The sequence below is a fragment of the Musca domestica genome, unplaced genomic scaffold, assembly GCF_030504385.1.
Source record: "Musca domestica strain aabys unplaced genomic scaffold, Musca_domestica.polishedcontigs.V.1.1 25, whole genome shotgun sequence".
Taxonomy (NCBI): Eukaryota; Metazoa; Arthropoda; class Insecta; order Diptera; family Muscidae; genus Musca; species Musca domestica.
Window position 1 is genome coordinate 9,216,244 of NW_026712277.1, and position 19,009 is coordinate 9,235,252.

A 19,009-nucleotide genomic window follows, 5' to 3' on the forward strand; every position below is an offset into this window, starting at 1 on the left:
CTTTAGGTTATTGAGCGCTTCAGATAAGGAAGGATGATGAGATGCTTCACTGGCGATTAACAACGATACGCTTGTCAGTCGATCATTGACAAAGGTAGGTATCCCCATTGAACATCAGTTGGTGTTTTTCATTGATGACAGCTACAAAAATTGGCAAAAACTTCAAATTTTAATCAACGAAGAAAAAAAGCAAACAATGTGTTTAGTCACTGCAGCAAAAGACGTAGCTGTCAGCAATTTCGGGTTAATTCGCTGAGGTTGATACACAGAGAGAAATTTAGGGGTCATAGGGTATCAAATCTTAGATCACGTTTAGACTACCACTCGATTAGACTACTCCACTCGATTTCAAATGTCAATTGCATAGCGTATATGTAACGTAAATTGTATTTATAATTTCAGTGGATATTATTTGACGTATAAGCCATGGTAGAAGAATACAGGTAGATGTATAAACGCTTGGGAACATAGAAAATAGAACATGCCAAATTTTTTAAAATGTTTTTTTTTTCAAAAATAATAAGATTTTTATATGTTTTCATATACGATGCCTATCGGAGGTTCTTATTTTCTACAATTGTAACGAATTTAAATAATTTTTCATTAAAAATTTTAAGTTTTAAAATTGTTTTGACAGTTCATTGTCCCAGCAACTGTGTCGATACGACTACCTGTATTCTTCTATCATGGCCTATACATCATGTAAATTGTAAATACGCTTTGGAATTGACATTTAAGATTGAGCGGGTTTCGTAAATCCAAACGTACTGTCACACATCCTACAAATCAGGCCTTTATATTGTTTTACAGTTTCTGATGACTAAAATTAAAACCGAGAACTTAATCAAATTTGTACGATGATGTGTACACCACTTAAGATATATAAGAGACTTCTTTTAAAACGCCCGTTTTATTGCTGAAAACAGTGAATTTCACACATATATCAGTTCAGATATTTTTATTCTGTCAACTTTATCATCCCTGTGTATTTCAATGTGTATGTCAAAAACATTTCGTCTGATAGAGCCTTAAAATTATATTTCTCCGATGAACATAGGGATCACTGTGATCGAAAAAGTACACATATGTACTTTACTCATATATTTCACAACTGAAATGTTGTACATGTATCACACGATATGTATATATTTTACATATGGAAATTTAAAATAACATATGTAAAAAAACATTTCCTCAGTGTATCACCCCTTGCCGTCTTAAAAGTTCACAGAATAACCCAAGTGCCAAACTGCGACAAAGCAAAACCACTACCGTCATCACCACCACCACCAGCTGAGCTGAAGGCAGACCTGTAGCAGCCAACAGCAGCAGTCGCAGCTTAAGTAAACGCCACCGCTTGAAGATGTTTAGAAGCCTAACTTTATTAATACACTAGTCGCATTGCGGTACGGACGTATAAACGGTCTCTTGGGCAATAATCAAAGTGGCAGACGAAGAAAATACTTACTTCGAAGACGAAAAACAGAGTATTCAAGATTTTTTCGCGCAAATGATTTAATTAAGAAAAACAAAAAAAGAAAAAACTCTGTTGTGGGTGTAACGACACATAATCCCAAATGTATTTGAAAATAACTTAAAAAAAATCTCTTAGCTTTTTCGTGGATGAAGTAACAACAGCCCAAAAAAAAATTATAATTAATCTTTTTACAGAAAAAAATATCAAAAGTTAAAATAAAATATCACGAAATCTTGCGAAAATTAAAAAAACAACCGCGAATTTAGTGCAAAATCGCAAAAATACGAAAAAAAACATCAACGAATTTATTGACGCGCCAGTTACAATGTTGTCTGCCAGTAGCACGCCGACGCCCCCGCCTTTACAAAGAAGCTTTTCCAAGGGAAAAGCCCTACTGCGCATGCGCAGTCTGTTGTTTACAATGGTGATAATAACAACGGTGATTTGGAATAACAGTGTCGTTAATGGAGCTCCAGCAAAACTTGGTATTTGTCAAAACGAAAATGTGTTTGTTTTGGTTTTTCCTTCTTCTCTTTCTTGCTCGCTCTAACGCTTCTTCTGGAAAACTGAAAACTGTGTGTCTGCTTTTAAGGGGTCTTTTAATGGGTTTTAACAGATGTTTATCTTATTTAGCTACATATCTTGTAATTTGCTGCCTGTATTAACCATACACTATGCGAAATGCGAATAAAGCCACTTAGATTAGTTTATACTAACAATAAAATCTGGGGCCGGAAATGGAAAGTAAAAAAACGTAAAAAAGTTATCACAAGAGGTAAACAAGCTACTTCAACGCTAGGATTATCGAATATTATTGATAGAAACTGGTATTAAAATAAGTTTTAATACGTATTTAAATCGGTTTCATAAAACCACTCATTTTATATTCAGACCAACTATGAAAAAACAAATCCGGGCGGAATTTTTCTGTTATTTGCTATCGTAAATCAAAATTTTATTCGTAACTTAATTCCTACAAAATGTAGGTATCACCAATACTCTCGACGTTGAATTTCATCCAGAAAAATTTCCCCCTAACAAAAATATACAGCTTATTATTGGCTTTTAAGTTAATAAAGCATATATATTAATTGAAAGGGTTAAAAATTCAGCCAATTTTGAATTTTTTCCGAACAATTTTAGAGGAGAAAAATGATTTTAGTTGCTTAGTTTTTATTTAAAAGCGAACTACTGGTTTGCAATTTGTGCAACAAATAGGATACACAAGGTACGAAAAAGTTCCTTTCGCATTGCCAACTTCACAAACTATTTCTCTTCAATTATTTAGAATTGGAGGAATTATCTCTCGGGAAAAATGATTTTCATGGGAATAGAATTCCCGGCAGATATTCATGACTGATTGTCAACTTCTTTGAGTATATGTCAAATGTACGATCGTAACACGGGAAATTGAGCTGTCAGCTCAAAGCAGTCTTTGAAAGGTTTTCCAAGCACTGGAAAATCTTATATATAATATTAATAATAAATGTTGACAGTTGAAATAAAGGAAATCATCAGGGGTTTTCTTGCTGGATCTTTTAAATCATTTACAAGCTACCATGTTTTTGTGGTTTAATTTTTTGTGCAGATTCCTAGCTTTCAGCCTTTAAAATGGGTTAGTCTTTGATCATATCATGGTAGAAAAATAAAAGTAATCGAATTTACACAGCTGCTGAGACAATGAACTGTCAAACCAATTTTGAAATTAAAAATTTTTGAATGAAAACATTTTCAAATTTGTAAAAATTGTTGAAAACACGTGTCATAACATCCTCCGATTGGCTCGTATAAGAAAACATACAGAAATCTTCTTAAGTTTGGAAAAACATTTTAACATTTTTGACATATCAATGTTCCCAAGCGTTAATTCATCTACCTGTATTGTTCTGCCATGGTCACAATCAAGTCCTTGATTGTTATAATTGCCTTATGATCAGACTGACATATATGTAAACAACTAGAGTGTATTTAATCTATATATATTTGATCTTAACCTAAGAATACTTTGTGCTATCATTCTTAGGTACATTCATTTGTTATCGGAAAGAAGAAGACTCAATAAATTACTAATACTAAAGGCTCTATAAGACGCAATGTTTTTACATATGTAATGTCACATTTTTCAAGTGTAGAAGTAAGACATATCGTATGGTACATGCACACCATTTCAGTTGTGCCCTATTTTCATCGAAAAATATTAATTTATCGACATTTTTTGTTTGTTGTGTGAAAATATTTAAAATTAAATTTGCCGTAAAAAATCGTTCATAAAATATAACAATTTGTTATGAAATCTAATAACAATGTAATTAAAGGAAATAAAAACCATGTGAAAGCAAAAATTATGAGTCGTATATAAAACGGCAATTTTGACATACACACGGAAATACACATGAGTAATAAAATTGACAGCACATATATAAAAAAACGTTCCGTCTGATAGAGCCTTAATACTATATGTGGCGTATTTCAGGATTTAAGAAATGTGTGAACATGTTTTACATATGTTCAAGCTCAAGGTAGAATAATACAGGTAGGTGCATCAACGCTTGGGAACATTGATATGTCAAAAATTTTGAAATGATTTTCTTTTTTTAATAAGTAGATTTTTATAAATCTTCTTATACAATCGGAGGTTTTTATGGAATTCATTTTTCAACAATTTTTAAAAATTTATTCAATTTATTTAAAAATTTCAATTTCAAAATTAGTTTGACAGTTAATTGTCTCAGCAGCTGTGTCCATGTGACTACCTATATTCTTCTACCATTTTCAAGCTTAAAATAGACTTCAGGCAGATAATTAAATTAACTTTTAACTTAAGTGTTTAATTTTTTTTACATTTGTCCATTTATGACCCTTTCTAATTCCAAAAAAATAAAGCTATGTTTACACTCACCACTTTTCTCGAAGAAAATTTTAATAATTGCGTTTTCGGCATACTAAATATAGCTATGTTTAGACATGGACTTAAACCAACCCATTCAATGCTAAATTCTATGTTTGCTGCAAAAAAAAAAAAAATACAAAAGAACTAACAATTAGTGTATATTATTTGCAAATAGTATTCCAAAAATGCTCTTCGAAAATTGTATTTTATATAAGGTAGCACCTAGCTTAAAATATGTGGCTTTATTCATTTGTTTCGCAGTGTAGCATGTAAGTGCTTTTTGCCTCTTTTTATTGTACTTGTTTCTTTTGCTATTTAAGTTGGTATGCGAAGGTGGCATACGGTAGTTAAAAATAACATTAATTAACAAACTTTGACTAGTAACAATAACAACAACAACCTATTTTTAATGTTTTTTATTTATATTATTATTTCTTCCTGACCCCAAATGCTACTACTAAAACAAACATTTGCTAACCAAAGAAAACACTTGACTATAAGAAAACAAAACCTCAATTAAAGGTTTATTTATCCACACTCAAGTATTGGCCTCTTATCAATTGCATCTCCTACAGTCGCATCATCTCAACTTCCCTTGATTTTAAATGGTTGGCCATTTGAAAAAAATAATGCATGCCAACAACGCCTTTTGTGTTTTCGCACTCTAACAATGATGGCAACAGCATAAATGTTTATTGTTATTAATAGCAAACAAAGAGAAGTGATTTAAATCTTCAACATCCTCCACAGATATTTATTTATATATACCCGCACAATCATTTACCCATATTAATGTGTCCCAGGCCATTTTAATGATATTTCTGCCCCAGCCAATGGCTAGTTTTATATTTAATGATGAACACTTTTTTGTTGGCCTTTTAACTTTTTTTTCTTTCATCGATGTCAAATGTATACAATGTGACCTCAAAGTACATACATACATTCATACATAGCCAGCTGATAATATATGATTAGTTAGCATCATGACTTCACACCGCAGGCCATCTTTAAACTTCGAATCAATACTCACTCTCCATGTGTGTTATATAATAAATCGTGTTGTAAAACGACAACAGGAGACCTGTAATAATCGTGATGAGGACAAAAGAAATCATAAAACAACAAAAGTTGCTAGGGTTTTGTAGGTAACTTGAACCTTGGGTAACAAAAATACACTCGAAAAATCAAACAAAGTAATGAACATTACTGCTGAAAAAATTTAAGGTGAAAATACATAAAACCTATTTTTGACTGGCTTAAGTGATGGAGCGTAAGGCCAAACTCGAGCTAAGTCAACCTAAAACTCCTTTCTTTAAAGACATAGCAGTGTAAAGATAGGGCAATACAGATTCAAAATATGGCAACCCTGTGAAAATACCTCTGTTGTTGCGATATCATAACAACATAGCTACCAATCATGGTAAAGAATATAGGTAGACGCGTCGACACAGCTGCTGGGACAATGAACTGTCAAACCAATTTAGGAATTGAAAATTTTGAATGAAAAATTATTTAAATTTGTAAAAATTGTTGAAAAACGCGAATTATAATAGCGTCCGAATGGCGTTGTATAAGGAAACATATATAAATCTACTTATATTTGAAAAAACATTTAAATTTTTTTGACATATCAATGCTCCCAAGCGTTGTTGCATCTACCTGTATTCTTCTGCCATGCTACCAATGTTAACTGATTTAAACCGCTAAGTTCATACTTAAATGGCACTTGCAATAACAAAAAACGATTTATGTGTCCGTCAACATCACTTTTTTATCTATTGGAAAGATGTAACAACCGGCCTATAATGATTTATTTGACGTATATTCTCATATTATCAGATCAAAACGTGCAAATCTAAACCGCGTTTAACATGTACTTTATTTGAAGTTTATCAAATATGCAGTTCAATGCATAGTAGAAGAATACAGGTAGATGCAGGAATGCTTGGGAACATTGATATGTCAAAAATTATAGTTTTTTTTAAATATAAGTAGATTTTTATGAATTTTCTTATACGACGCAGGTTGTTATAATATGCATTTTTCTACAATTTTAACGAATGTGAATGATTTTTCATTTAAAAATTTCAATTCGAAAATTGGTTTGACAGTTCATTGTCGCAGCAGCTGTGTCGATGCGATTACCTGCATGCTTCTACTATGGTTCAACGCAAGTGTGTATCATGATAGAAGAATACCGTTAGTCGCACTAACACAGCTGCTGGGACAATGAACTGTCAAACAAATTTTCGAATTGAAATTTTTAAATGAAAAATTATTTAAATTTGTAAAAGTTGTTGAAAACTGTATATCATTCCAACCTTCGATTTGTGTCGCATAAGAAAACACATGGTAAAATTAAGAAAGTAAAGTCATTTCAAATAAGCATTCCCATCTCTGCATTTTCTGTAATTTACCTTGTCACATTTCACTACATAAAAACAGGTCCCCATCTCTGATTTGTGTATGTACAATGGATTTATAAATACAAATTTTGACAATGAGATGTCAAATTTATAATTTTTCAAAACATTGTAAACATATGATTGCATGGCTTTACCTCCTTGATTTTACCATGAGAAAACATATACAAACCTATTTATTTTTGAAGAAACATTTTAAACATTTTGACATATCAATGTTCCCAAGCGTTTATGCATCCACCTGTATTCTTCTACCATGGTGTGTATAAAGAGGTTATGATTGTATTAAACGTGATTTATTAAAACTACGTGCTTAGATAAAGCCTTTTGGTTTTTAATATCGGTGTGTTCGTTCTTAAAGAGATTTTATAAACAAGCAAATAAAATATTCCAGAAATAAACAGAAACTTCAATCAAAATCATCACCACTGACAGCATCTAATGACAGATCAATTAGCATAAATATTAGCAAATATGTCCATTAGTTCCTTTTTTTTGAAAAGGAACAAGTTTAAGCTTCTGCTAACAAAGAAAGAACATGGAAATACAAGAATGAGTTGAGTCATGTTATCTTCACTTCAAGTAATAATAATAATCATTAGCAGATTTGAAGGTGTCTTTCTGAAGAAGCTAATGTTTCTTTGATAAAAAACGTATATAAAAAATAATCTAACTTTTATTGACATCAATGGGTGTGAATGCCATTTTTAATTAGATTTTTTTAATTAAAAAGGAATCTAAAGCCTAATAATTAAAAAGATAACTGTCAAGATATTGCATAGAAATCGTGATGAAATCGTGGCCAAAACAAAATATATGAAAAGCAGCACACATGTGTTAAGCGAATCGTAAACAATTCTTTGAAACAAGTTTTGCAATAAAAAAAAAAAACAAAAATTATAAATAATTTAATGAAGCAATAATTATAAATAATATTTTTTAGCTGAAGATTACACTAGCTGACAGAATAGCGTCACTCGTAGTGTTGTTCTGCTACTTGTCAAAAATATTTTTGTTTTATTAAAATTAATGCCTACCTCATTGACATTCACATTGCATATTGAACTGGTTTAACTCTATCTGAAATGAGCCAAAAATGTTCAGGGTCATTTGTGTTGAACAGTCTATACAGAAAAACAAAAAAACAGTCGCCTAAACCATATTTTCCCTAGTTATTTACTCAGTCATTTAGTTCAAGGATGATTGCAACCTTGGTAATGTTTACTTTTTTTTGGAGTATCAGTTGAACTGTGCAAACAAAGATGATAGCACCATATTTTTGGCAAATATTTTCAGTTTTGTGGCCATATTCTGTTGTGGTTATTTTAACTGGATCTTCTTTAAGTTATTTTTGCGTCTACTTACATATGGTTTTGCCAAAAAAAACGAGCTGATGACAATCAATATTTGTGAGTAATTGTGCTTTGTGGTAGATGTTTAATATTCTATTGATATAATTAAACTATCGATAACATGGTTAAAGTTCATCAATGATCACATTGCATGAAATTATTAACCATAAATACTTGAACTAGTAACATCTTAGTGTCACTTAATGTAATCCCACGCTGACATTTGCAGGTGTATTGTTAACCACTAACGGTATTTTGAATCGACTACATGGTCATATAATGGTATTCACTTTTCAAACCACTTATATTTGACGTGTAATCAATGAAAATTTACCATTTCATCCGAACATGTCTAATGTAAACGTAGTCTTGTGATTACAATCCCTTATGGAAGAGGAATACAGTTAATCGCATCGACACAGCTGATGGGACAATGAACTGTCAAACGAATTGTGAAACTGAAAATTTTGAATGAAAAATTATTGAAATTTGTAAAAATTATTGAAAAAAGCATATCACAAGAACCTCTAGTTGGCTTCGCATAAGAAAACATGTAAAAATTTACTTATTTTTGAAAAAAAAAAAATATTTTATAAAATGGGACATATATATGTTCCCAAACGTTTATGTATCTACCTGTATTCTTCTACCATGAAAACCCTTAGCTAGCTGTTTCAACAGAACAATAGATATATCTAACAGCTGTTAACACTAGTTAACTTTTGCATTATTTGCCATAATAAAATAAGGAGGTAGAACATCTTCGTATAACTACAGAAATACAACTGAGGCTATGCTCGCTTCCTTTCATAATTTGCATGCAACAAGTTGTTTTTATTTATTCAAAATTTTTCGTCATTTTTAAAATCAGTTAAACAGCAGAAAAAATTAATGAAATGCCTGGATTTCAAAAATATATCAAAAATATGATCTAAACAGTTCTATCTTTCAATTCCATGACAAAACTGGCGAATAGCTTTAATGCGCTTCTCGCAATTTGGTTTTGAAAATATTGTGTTTTTATTTTTAAAAACAAAAACATACTCAAAATTGACAGAAGTCGGCCACACTTATAAAAAATTATAATCAGCTGGTAACTCTACCTTACCTTTTCATTGTACCATGTCGCATCGACACAGCTGATGGCAAAATGAGCTGTCAAACCAATTTTGAAATGGAATATCTTGAATGAAAAGGTATTTAAATTCGTTAAAATGGTTGAAAATACATATTGTAACAACCTCCGATTGGCGTCGTATAAGAAAACATATAAAAATCTACTTATTGTTGAAAAATGTTGACATATTAACGTTCCCAAGCGTTGATGCATCCACCTGTATTCTTCTACCATGATTATTTGGTAATATTTTGTGTTTATTCTGAACAGCTGGTTTTAGAATAAAGTCTTGAAGCGTCCATTCTGTTTCTGCCTTAAGTGACGCATTTCACGAAAATATGTCATATAATCAATGACAATTTAAGTGACACGTTTTTATTATTAAGCACATTTGTAAGTTGCAATTAAAATTTTTTTCTTGGAAAACAAATGACTCGGGTTTTTGTACATTGACGAAAAATGTATCGCGAAAACATTTGAAGTTTGGTGTTTTTGAAAGTACATTTGTCGTCGGCTTTTTTGTAATAAATATCAACACTTAATAACTTAAAATCCTACTTGGGACAAAAATTACTGACCGGTACAATTAAATGAACAAATTTATTAACACATTTATCCATATTTTTGTCAAAAAAATGCATAACTTGTCTTTAATGCTTAGCGCCAACTGCAGAGAGAGATAATGACTCATTTGTTTGAATAAAGGAATATTTTCAGATCACGTATTTGGATCATATGACCATCATTTTTAAATTCCTCTGCATCGGTAGTAATTAGGCAATTACTGCCAATGATTTATGAAATGCAAATGCAAGCTTTATTCGAAAATAAACAAAAAACCAAACACTTTTAATAAAAATTGTTTGATTTATCAAGAGCTATTGCGTTTTTGACATCTATGGGAATTCATTTAAATTCCTAGCATAGCTAAACTCGTATTTGTTATGGAGTTTGTACTGTTGAGCTCATTAAACATTCCTTGCAAAATAAATTATGATAATTTAATACGAAAAAAAAAATCGAAATATATAAAAATGGAAAATGTGTCAACATGTCAATGTTTGTTTATAAACAAAAGAAAATAAATAGTTTTCCAACAATGGTTACCATTATAAATGAGGTGAGAAAAGGGAACAGGGTTCACATGTGACAATATTTTACAGGAAACCAATAAAGGGGTAAAGCCATACATAAAGTTGGCTTGTGAACATAGTATGTGCGTCACTTTTTTTTGGACATAACCAGTAAAAGACAGAGAGAGAGAGTGTTCTGGATATGACAGGAGCGAATTAACCTCAATATTGTCGTGGTAGATTAAAAATAAGACACACTTAATGGAATTGTTGTGTTAACCATGATACTCTGCCCTCTCACATATGTTAAAAAAAAGAAATATATGTGCATATAATTATATAGGTAGCTATTTATAAATGTGTAGACAAACACGCTTGCAATTAATATCTAAATGATTGCCATTATCATAATAGCTCTTGTCTCTGAGAAATTCAATAATTATGAATCAATAACAAGTTTATTTGTTATGACCATTGGCAGTGAATTCTCAAAATATGTATATACAGATATACACACATACAGATATATGGTCAATGCAAGTTTTGTGTTTTGTTTTTTGCGGCTAATTTCAATACTGTACCCACGAGTAGAAAAACCCCAAACTGCCAAAAATAAAAAAGCAATTCAATCATCACAAACCAACAATATATAATTAATGTGTAGAGATTTTGAATGTGGCATTGTTGTTGTTGTGCTTAGTGTTTTGCCATTTCGACGACCTCTAATTTATAAATTTGCTACTGAAAATGGAAATTTCGTGTTAAATGAAAAAAAATAGAAATTAACATACAATAGTTTGCAGGAACAAAAACAACAAAACCATATACAATTGTTTATTGGAAAAACACTAATAGACACAATTTTAAGCAATAACACATTACATTATTAGAAAGCAATATCGAAGAAAAATTTTTCCTTAAAAAAGTTACACTCCAAAAAAATATTGAATATTAATTTTCAGTCGTAATGATTATAAGACGATGTGTTCTTAAGGTATAATCAGACGGAATGGGTTTTACATATGTGCTATCACTTTTATTGTCCATGTGTATTTCCATGTATTGTCATTTAACATATGATTCATAATCGTTGCCATCACTCTTGATTACATTATGATTATATTGTATTTTATTGAAAATTATAATATTTTATAGATGAATTTTTGCCGCAAATCAAATTATATATATTTTTACATAACCAACAAACAAGACATTTGATAAAATTAAATTTTTCGTTGAAAATAGGGCTCGCTGTGATCGAAAAACGCCTATGCATTTCACAGCTGAAATGTCATGGTAGAACAATAAAGGCAGTCGCGTCGACACAGCTGCTGGGACAATGTTAAACTGTTAAACCAATTTTAAAAATTTGAATGAAAAATCATAAAGACGTAGTGGCAACGTCTGGCAACACAGCAAGTGTCTGATGTTCTTAAATACAAATAAGTTTAGATTTGTTCGAATTGGTCGCCTTTTGCACGTATTATGGCCTTCAAACGGCCAATGAAACCGTCACATGCTGCTCGAATGTTGCTCTGCGGTATTTTGGCCATTTCCCATTGCTTGAAGTGATTGACACTTTGGTATTTTTTAGTGCCAAGCTTTCCAAAATACTCCAGATACAATAGTCCATCGGATTGGTACCCGGAGACTTTGGTGGCCACTTTCGGCCAAGCGAAGTAACTCTTTAGCTCTTTTGAGTCTATTTTCTTTCGGTGTAAGTTCTTTGAATTTCAATGGCTTTACTCCGAGCTCCATTCATTTTTCAATATTTGCCGAATGGAATATTGCGATATGTCAGCTCACGAGCCATTTTTCGGCCACTGCGATGCGGGTTTCGATCAATTCGCTTCTTTATTTTTAGAACCATTTCTGCTGATGTTGCTGTTTTCTTATAGAGGTCAGCCGATGACTTAAACCACTCAAAACAGGGTTTTATGTATTCTCACCTTTAAAGTTTCCATTTCCCGACACGTTTCCAACATTTTTTTGTGAATTTAATTTGAGTTAGGCAGTCATATTTTTGTAACAAATCTCATAAAGAAACCCACTAACCATTTTTACTGTCATAAAAGCAACAAATTGTGATTTTTATATTTCTTCTGAAATATTTTTATTTATTTGTGTCTCTGACTCTGACTTGCTTGATTGAATAGATTTCTTGGTTTTGTCATGTAACATTTGTGCCTCGCCATTTCTTTGATGTATTTGATTAAAAGTAATGATCAAGCCTTTTTCGTTTTTATTTTTAAACAAATGTTCATTCATCCATTCATTCAGTTAGCCAAGCCTGTCATAGCTTTTATGCTAATTTATAACTACGGAAGATGTCAACAAACCGTAGACATTAACGTGTATCCATCAAAATTGATATGCTTCCTCTACAGCAGCATGTTGTCTTCTTTTTTTTCATAATGAGTGGCATTTTTTCAGCCTGAAGAAGCAGAAACGCCGGCAAAAGACAAGGTACACAAGGAAGTCAAGTTCAATGTACATTTCAGTTTTGATACAACAAAAAGATAACAAGCAAATAGACACTTCAGTAGGAAATGCCAACTTTAATAAACAAATACGTGCCAAAAAAATACTAGGTGTGATCACCCTTTAGGGTGTAAAGGCATAATTAAAACCCTGGATATTTTTAATTATAACTAAAGTAAACTGCCCAAAGTATTAATAAATGTCAGTCATCGGTAATCATTCCCAATAAATGGTATGATGAATGTTATGAATAAATGTTTGCCTTAAGTATTTTATGTGAAACTTTGTAATAAAACAAAGACATGGTTGGATGAATTTGTTTAAAATGAAATACCGGCAAATAATGTAGTTAAGCCAAGAAAAAAATATTTATAGAGGATATCGCTGCAATTTAAATTATGGTCTCATTAATAATTGATGTATCACAAAATCTATCTCGTGGGAACATACTACAACTTGTAACATCTCTGTGTTGCCATATCGTTGTAATGCAATGTTCATACGAAACATGGCGAAACCAAGTTATTAACAGCTTAAGGTGTATGATACGCATTTAAAAGCCTATGAAATGCTAAAAATTGCTTAAAATGTCTATTGTTGTATTGTTTTCTATTAACATTCAATGTTTCTTAAGTTAATGGCTTTAAATAATTTCTTTCATTACCTATTTATATGTATGCGTTTCCATTTTAATGTTGTTACTAGGGGTGATCACCCTTAAGGGTAAATGCATAAAGTTTTTAATTATACGTAAAGTAAACTACCCAAAGTATTAATAAGTGTCAGTCATCGGTAATCATTCCCTAAAAAAAGATATGATGATTGTTAGGAATAAATGTTTGCCTTAAGTATTTCATGGGATACTTTGTAATACAACAAAGACATGGTTGGATGAATTTATTTAAAAAAAAAATATCGGCAAATAATATGTAAAAACATTTATAGAGGGCACCCGTGCAAAACAAGTAAATTACGACTTCATTTAATTTGTTTTAAGTTGATATATAGCAAAAAATCTATCTCGTGGGAACATACTACAACTTGTAAAGTCTCTGTGTCGCCATATCGTTGTAATGCAATGTTCATACGAAACATGGCGAAACCAAGTTATTAACAGCTTAAGGTGTATGATACGCATTTAAAAGCCTATGAAATGCTAAAAATTGCTTAGATTTTCTATTGTTGTATTTTTTCTATTAACATTGAATGTGCCTTAAGTTAATTTAACTTTTAATTTTCTTTCATTATCCATTTATTTGTGTGTGTTTCCCCTTTTAATGTCATAATAATTTTTTCTTTAATTTCTCAAACTTTACAAAAAAACCTCAATTATAACGTTAAAATGATTACTTTCTTTGTGTTTCTGTTGTTTATCTAACCTTTCGCTATCTATGTTTAAATGTTGTCTTTAACATTTCCTGCTACCTACTACCATACTGACAACTTACTCTTTGTCTTTGTGTGGGTTTGTCACTTCTGTTTTCACAAAAAATGCTCTTTCTCTCAAAACCAATAATAATTCAAATGTTCCACCCTCCCTCCAACCAAAACAAAAAAAAACCCAAATTCATTTTCAGACACACTTGTACGGCCATTCCCAGCTGATTTGCAACCACCTCTCATCGAGGTCGATGAAAAGAACGCCTTTGATAGCTATGGCAATCCGATTGAATCATTAAAACCCATTCAAACGCCCGATGGTCGCAAGGTGATTAGCGCTCAAGGTCTGCAATTCGAAATTCCAAATTATGCATCGGGAATCACAGAGCTAAAGAAACCCTCTGATGATTTACTGCCACCATTCATTGGTGAGTTTAGCAATGATTTACAGAAACCAACTAATACAAGTGTGAAAGAAAATGTCGACAGCGACGACAGAGACGACTACGACGATGACAGTAGTAATGCCATAACGCCGTTTGAGTCGAATGCGGCGCATCAAAATGCCTCTATTGTTGTTGGTGATCCCGGTGATCTGTTGCGGGTTGAACGGCATGAGCCAAAAGACACGAACACACATATGCACGTTGCGTCACCTCACTCGAATGAGAACACAAACACTAATAATAGCACTAACAACAACAACAACAAACCGCATTCAAATCAACATGGTGTTCACCAACAACAAGACGCAATTGGAAAATCATCATTCACATCATCATCACCATCCTCATCACCACCACCATCATCGAATTCTTCATTACCCGAAAATTCATCAGCATCATCTAGCTCATCTTCTAGTTCTTCACCCACTACCACAACCCCTACTACTACTTCTATCTCTAGTTTATCTCAGCTTTCAGCACCCAAAAAATATAGTCCTCCTCTGAGTAGTGGTAACTTCAACTATCCCAATGTACCCAGAGATATATCTATTATCGAACGTATTGCCTCTAAATATCATAATCCCCTTCCCACCCTAGATCCCATTGCCGTCGCTGTTCCGAACGATGACAGCTCGGAAACAACCACATTTACCAGTCCCTCGGACCAGGTTGAAGTGGCAAATGCCCATCAGGAGCAGGTTGCTCAAACGGCGCCCGATAGTAATGGACTCTTTCAGGGATTACCGCAGTATATAATTGACCTGAATGATCCGGATATTGGTGGTCCGGTGGAGTATACTCCAAGCGAGGGCAATGGATTGAGTGTTATTGCCTGGGATTTGTTGCCGCCATCAAAGGAAGATCCAGCTGTCATAAATGATGTTGACAAGCGGAAATTCAGTTCCCAGCTAAGTACTAGTCAAACCAGTTTTGTCTCCAAAACTAGTCAGCCTTTTGGAAGTTCCAGTGGTAGTGCATATTATTCGAGCAGTACAACAACTCCAAGAACAACAACAACTACTACTACCACCACAACAACCCGGCGCCCAACGACAACAACGACTCGTCGTCCAACTACCACCACAACCAGGAGAACTACACCCAGAACCACAACGACCACTACCAGGCGACCAACAACAACTACTACCACCACCACCACCACTACCACAACACCTGAACCCGATACCTCGGAATTCCTAAGATTGGAGGGTGGTGACTCCTACATTTTGCCCGAATGGTTGGCCGACATTGACGATCCAGACTTAGATGTGGCTGTAGCCTATGTTCCACCTGAAGACCTTAGCCAGTACAATGACACCATTGCCCGTGACATTTTACCTCCCCTAGAACCCTATACAGATCTGAATGTTTTGAATTTAACACCACCAACCGATGTGGCATCTGCCTACACTACCACCAGCGTGACATCCCGGACTACAACTCCCAGACCAACAACCACTAGCACGACACGAAGAACCACTACCACGACGACCAGAAGAACGACAACAACTCCCAGGCCAACAACTGCCAGAACCACGCCAAGGACTACAACTGCACGTTCAAGCTCTCAACCGCACTGGGTTCGGGCCAAACCCACAACATCGAGCACATCTCGGCCCTCAAGTTCATTCAATCAGTTCACCTCCTTTTCGAGTCAAACATTTAAATCACCCACCAGCACTTCATTCAATGGACGCACGACCACTGCACCCCGTACTACCACCACCAGCACCACCACCACGACTGCTAAGCCCAAAACCACAGTAAATAGCTCCTTTAATCGACCTCTTTTCAATACAGACAAAATCACCAGCAGCGAAGAAGCCACTAGCAAGCCCTCAAATCCCTTCTTCAGTGGTAGTTATAATCCTCAGCCCTTCTCCAAGGCCCCGACCACAACTACAACAAGAAGAACTACCACAACAACCACCACGACCACAACACCCTCTCCCCTGGATGTGAATCCGTTTGAAGCAACCATTCCCCCATGGTTAGCTGAATTCGACTATGCCGACCTCGGTCCCGGTGTCCCCTTCGTCTACGATCCCAACGATGAGGAAATGTCCGTTGACGATGACATTTCACCACCCTCAACATCTTCTCCCACCTCAAACTCCCCCAATGCACTGCCAAGTTTCTCTTCTACCACCACTTCTCTAACCTCAGCTTCTTCTATTCCATCTAAAGTAACCATTCCACTACCATCCATTGCTAGCGACCGGATTGATAATACGTTAACGCAACCGCATAATGTGTTCGTACCGCCACCGCCTGCCCAAGGGGAGGAGGAGGTCGAAGCAAATGATAGCAAAACGACCTCAACAAGTTTTAACACAAATTTTGCAGCCCGTTTTGAAACGCCAGCATCGACAACGGCTGTTTCACCGCCCGCCTCGAATGGGGATAGTCTGCAAAAGGTCCCCCTAAGTGCCGATCGTGAGTCCTTCCCGCCATTCAACACAGCCAATGGTCTGGCACCGGTACCCACTAAGACGACCTTTAGCAAGAGCGAAGATGGTAAAGTCATAACAAATAATATCTTCTTGAGTGGAGCTGCGGCATCGGGCGCCACTGGAGCCACACAATCGACGACATCGAAATATTTTGGAACAACTAATGCTGGTAGTACAATATCGAAGGGTAAGTGAAGAAATTTTACATTAAGTTTCAATCTAATCTTGAATGAGAATTTCGGTCGGAATTTCTCTTGTTTCCTTTTTTGATAACCCTAAATAAGAATTCCTATCGGAAAAAGTATAGAGGGAGAATGCTCTTAAAATTCAATATTCCTAGGGAAAACATTTTTCTAACAAAAAGCAGCCGTATTATATACAGCCAGCAATTTGATGGGGTTTTTCATTAATACATGGTATTTTCCAACATTCGACATGAATTCTAATATTGGAAAATAGTTGGTTAAAAAAAAGAAAAGCTCCTCAAAATTGCACCATTTTGCACAACAAATAGGGTGCACAAGTTACTAAAACGTCTCAGGTATGAGTAAGATTAGGGTACACAAGATACAAAAAAGTCTCGCTTCAGCGCTGCCATCTTTGCAAATTATTTCTCCCCAATTATTCGCGATTGGGGGAATGATCTCCAGAGAAAAAAAATTTTCGGAGAGAAAAGAATTCCGGGTGGATATTTATGATTGAGCTAGCTGTGTTTACATTAAATACGGTATATTTATAAAATTGGCAACTTGAATTAAAAAAATTTGCCAAAACTCCTTAGGCATCTAGGGAAGGCTTCCCTTTCAGTGATTTGTAGATTTTCGTCAACAACAAACTCAACGAATTTAAATTATTATTAAATGATCAGCTGATTGTCGGATTAATGATTAAAATTCACAATATTTATTTACGTCAAAGTGTAAAAATGGGAATATCTCTTTACTGGAGAAAACACTAACAGAGTTAAAAAAATGTCGTCTCAGAACAAAACAGCTGATCGAGACAAATCGAAGGCCTGATTCATCAAAATTCTCCTAAGGTATCACTACTTGTGTTACATTTTTTTAATTTCACTTTAACCCAAAAAGTGCGAGAACGTAAAAAAATATAAATGAAATAAATGACAAACTCTCAAAATCATGGATATGTTTCCCAAAAAACTTCCACTCTCATATCAAAAAAAAAAAAAAAAACGCTGTGAACTCCCCTTGGGTTTTCTAAACTATTTCAATTATTGTTATTTATATATTTTTTCCATTTCAGATACATTTGGCAGCACATCTGGTTTTGTGAAACCTTCAACCGTTAGCACAAACTTTAATCAATTGACCACGTCTGGTGCGGCATCAGGTTTTGTGACGGCTTCCTCCACGTCCGGCTTTACATCCAGCGCTGCCACAACAGTCGGAGGTGGTGTAGGCAGCAAATATACTGGAGGTTTTGGTGGTCCACCAGGTGTTTTGGCGGCACAAGGAGGCAGTGGAAAACCATCTGGATTTGCCACAGCAACTTCAACAGCGTTTACACAGAGCTATAATAAGGCCTCGACCAATCGTACACCAGTTCTTGCCACTACAACAGCCGGAAATCTGAGTGGCAAATTTACTGGCAGCTTTGGTGGACCTCCAGGTGTTTTGAGGCCATATGACAATATCAAAACTGTTTGAATCTAGCAACAACTACAACAAAACAAACAGGCATTATTATTTACCTTTTACCCTATATTCCTTTATAACCATCCATTTAGTTTAAGTTAAATTATTTATATGTAAATGCAACAAGAACAACAACAAATACTCTACCATAAAATCATTTGAAAAAAATTTTGATTATTTCTTCTTTAAATTATGGGAAACAAAAGCAACAGCAAAATAATTTATTTTTTGTAACATATTTATGAATTGTTCCCTTCCCCCA

General features: G+C 34.0%; 1 protein-coding gene across 2 annotated transcripts; it reads left to right on the plus strand.

Moving 5' to 3' along the window:
- Window positions 1-1,370: 1,370 nt before the first annotated feature.
- On the plus strand, window positions 1,371-19,009 carry LOC131802865 (mucin-2-like). Of its 2 annotated transcripts, XM_059123582.1 has the most exons (4): window positions 1,371-1,962; window positions 14,391-14,621; window positions 15,237-17,279; window positions 18,356-19,009. In XM_059123582.1, the coding sequence occupies exons 1-4, from the start codon at window positions 1,803-1,805 to the stop codon at window positions 18,757-18,759; spliced, it is 2,838 nt and encodes a 945-aa protein (XP_058979565.1). In that variant the 5' UTR covers window positions 1,371-1,802; the 3' UTR covers window positions 18,760-19,009. The 2 variants fall into 2 exon arrangements, with proteins under 2 accessions (XP_058979565.1, XP_058979566.1); XM_059123583.1 differs by lacking the exon at window positions 14,391-14,621 and having other exon boundaries at window positions 1,372-1,962.

Bases quoted from the DNA above. Each gene is read 5' to 3' on its own strand.
- LOC131802865 (XM_059123582.1), top strand. From the start codon at position 1,803: ATGTTGTCTGCCAGTAGCACGCCGACGCCCCCGCCTTTACAAAGAAGC. The intron at 1,963-14,390 runs GTATTTGTCAAA...ATTCATTTTCAG, and splicing joins TGGAGCTCCAGCAAAACTTG to ACACACTTGTACGGCCATTC. The intron at 14,622-15,236 runs GTGAGTTTAGCA...TTCCCACCCTAG, and splicing joins TTTACTGCCACCATTCATTG to ATCCCATTGCCGTCGCTGTT.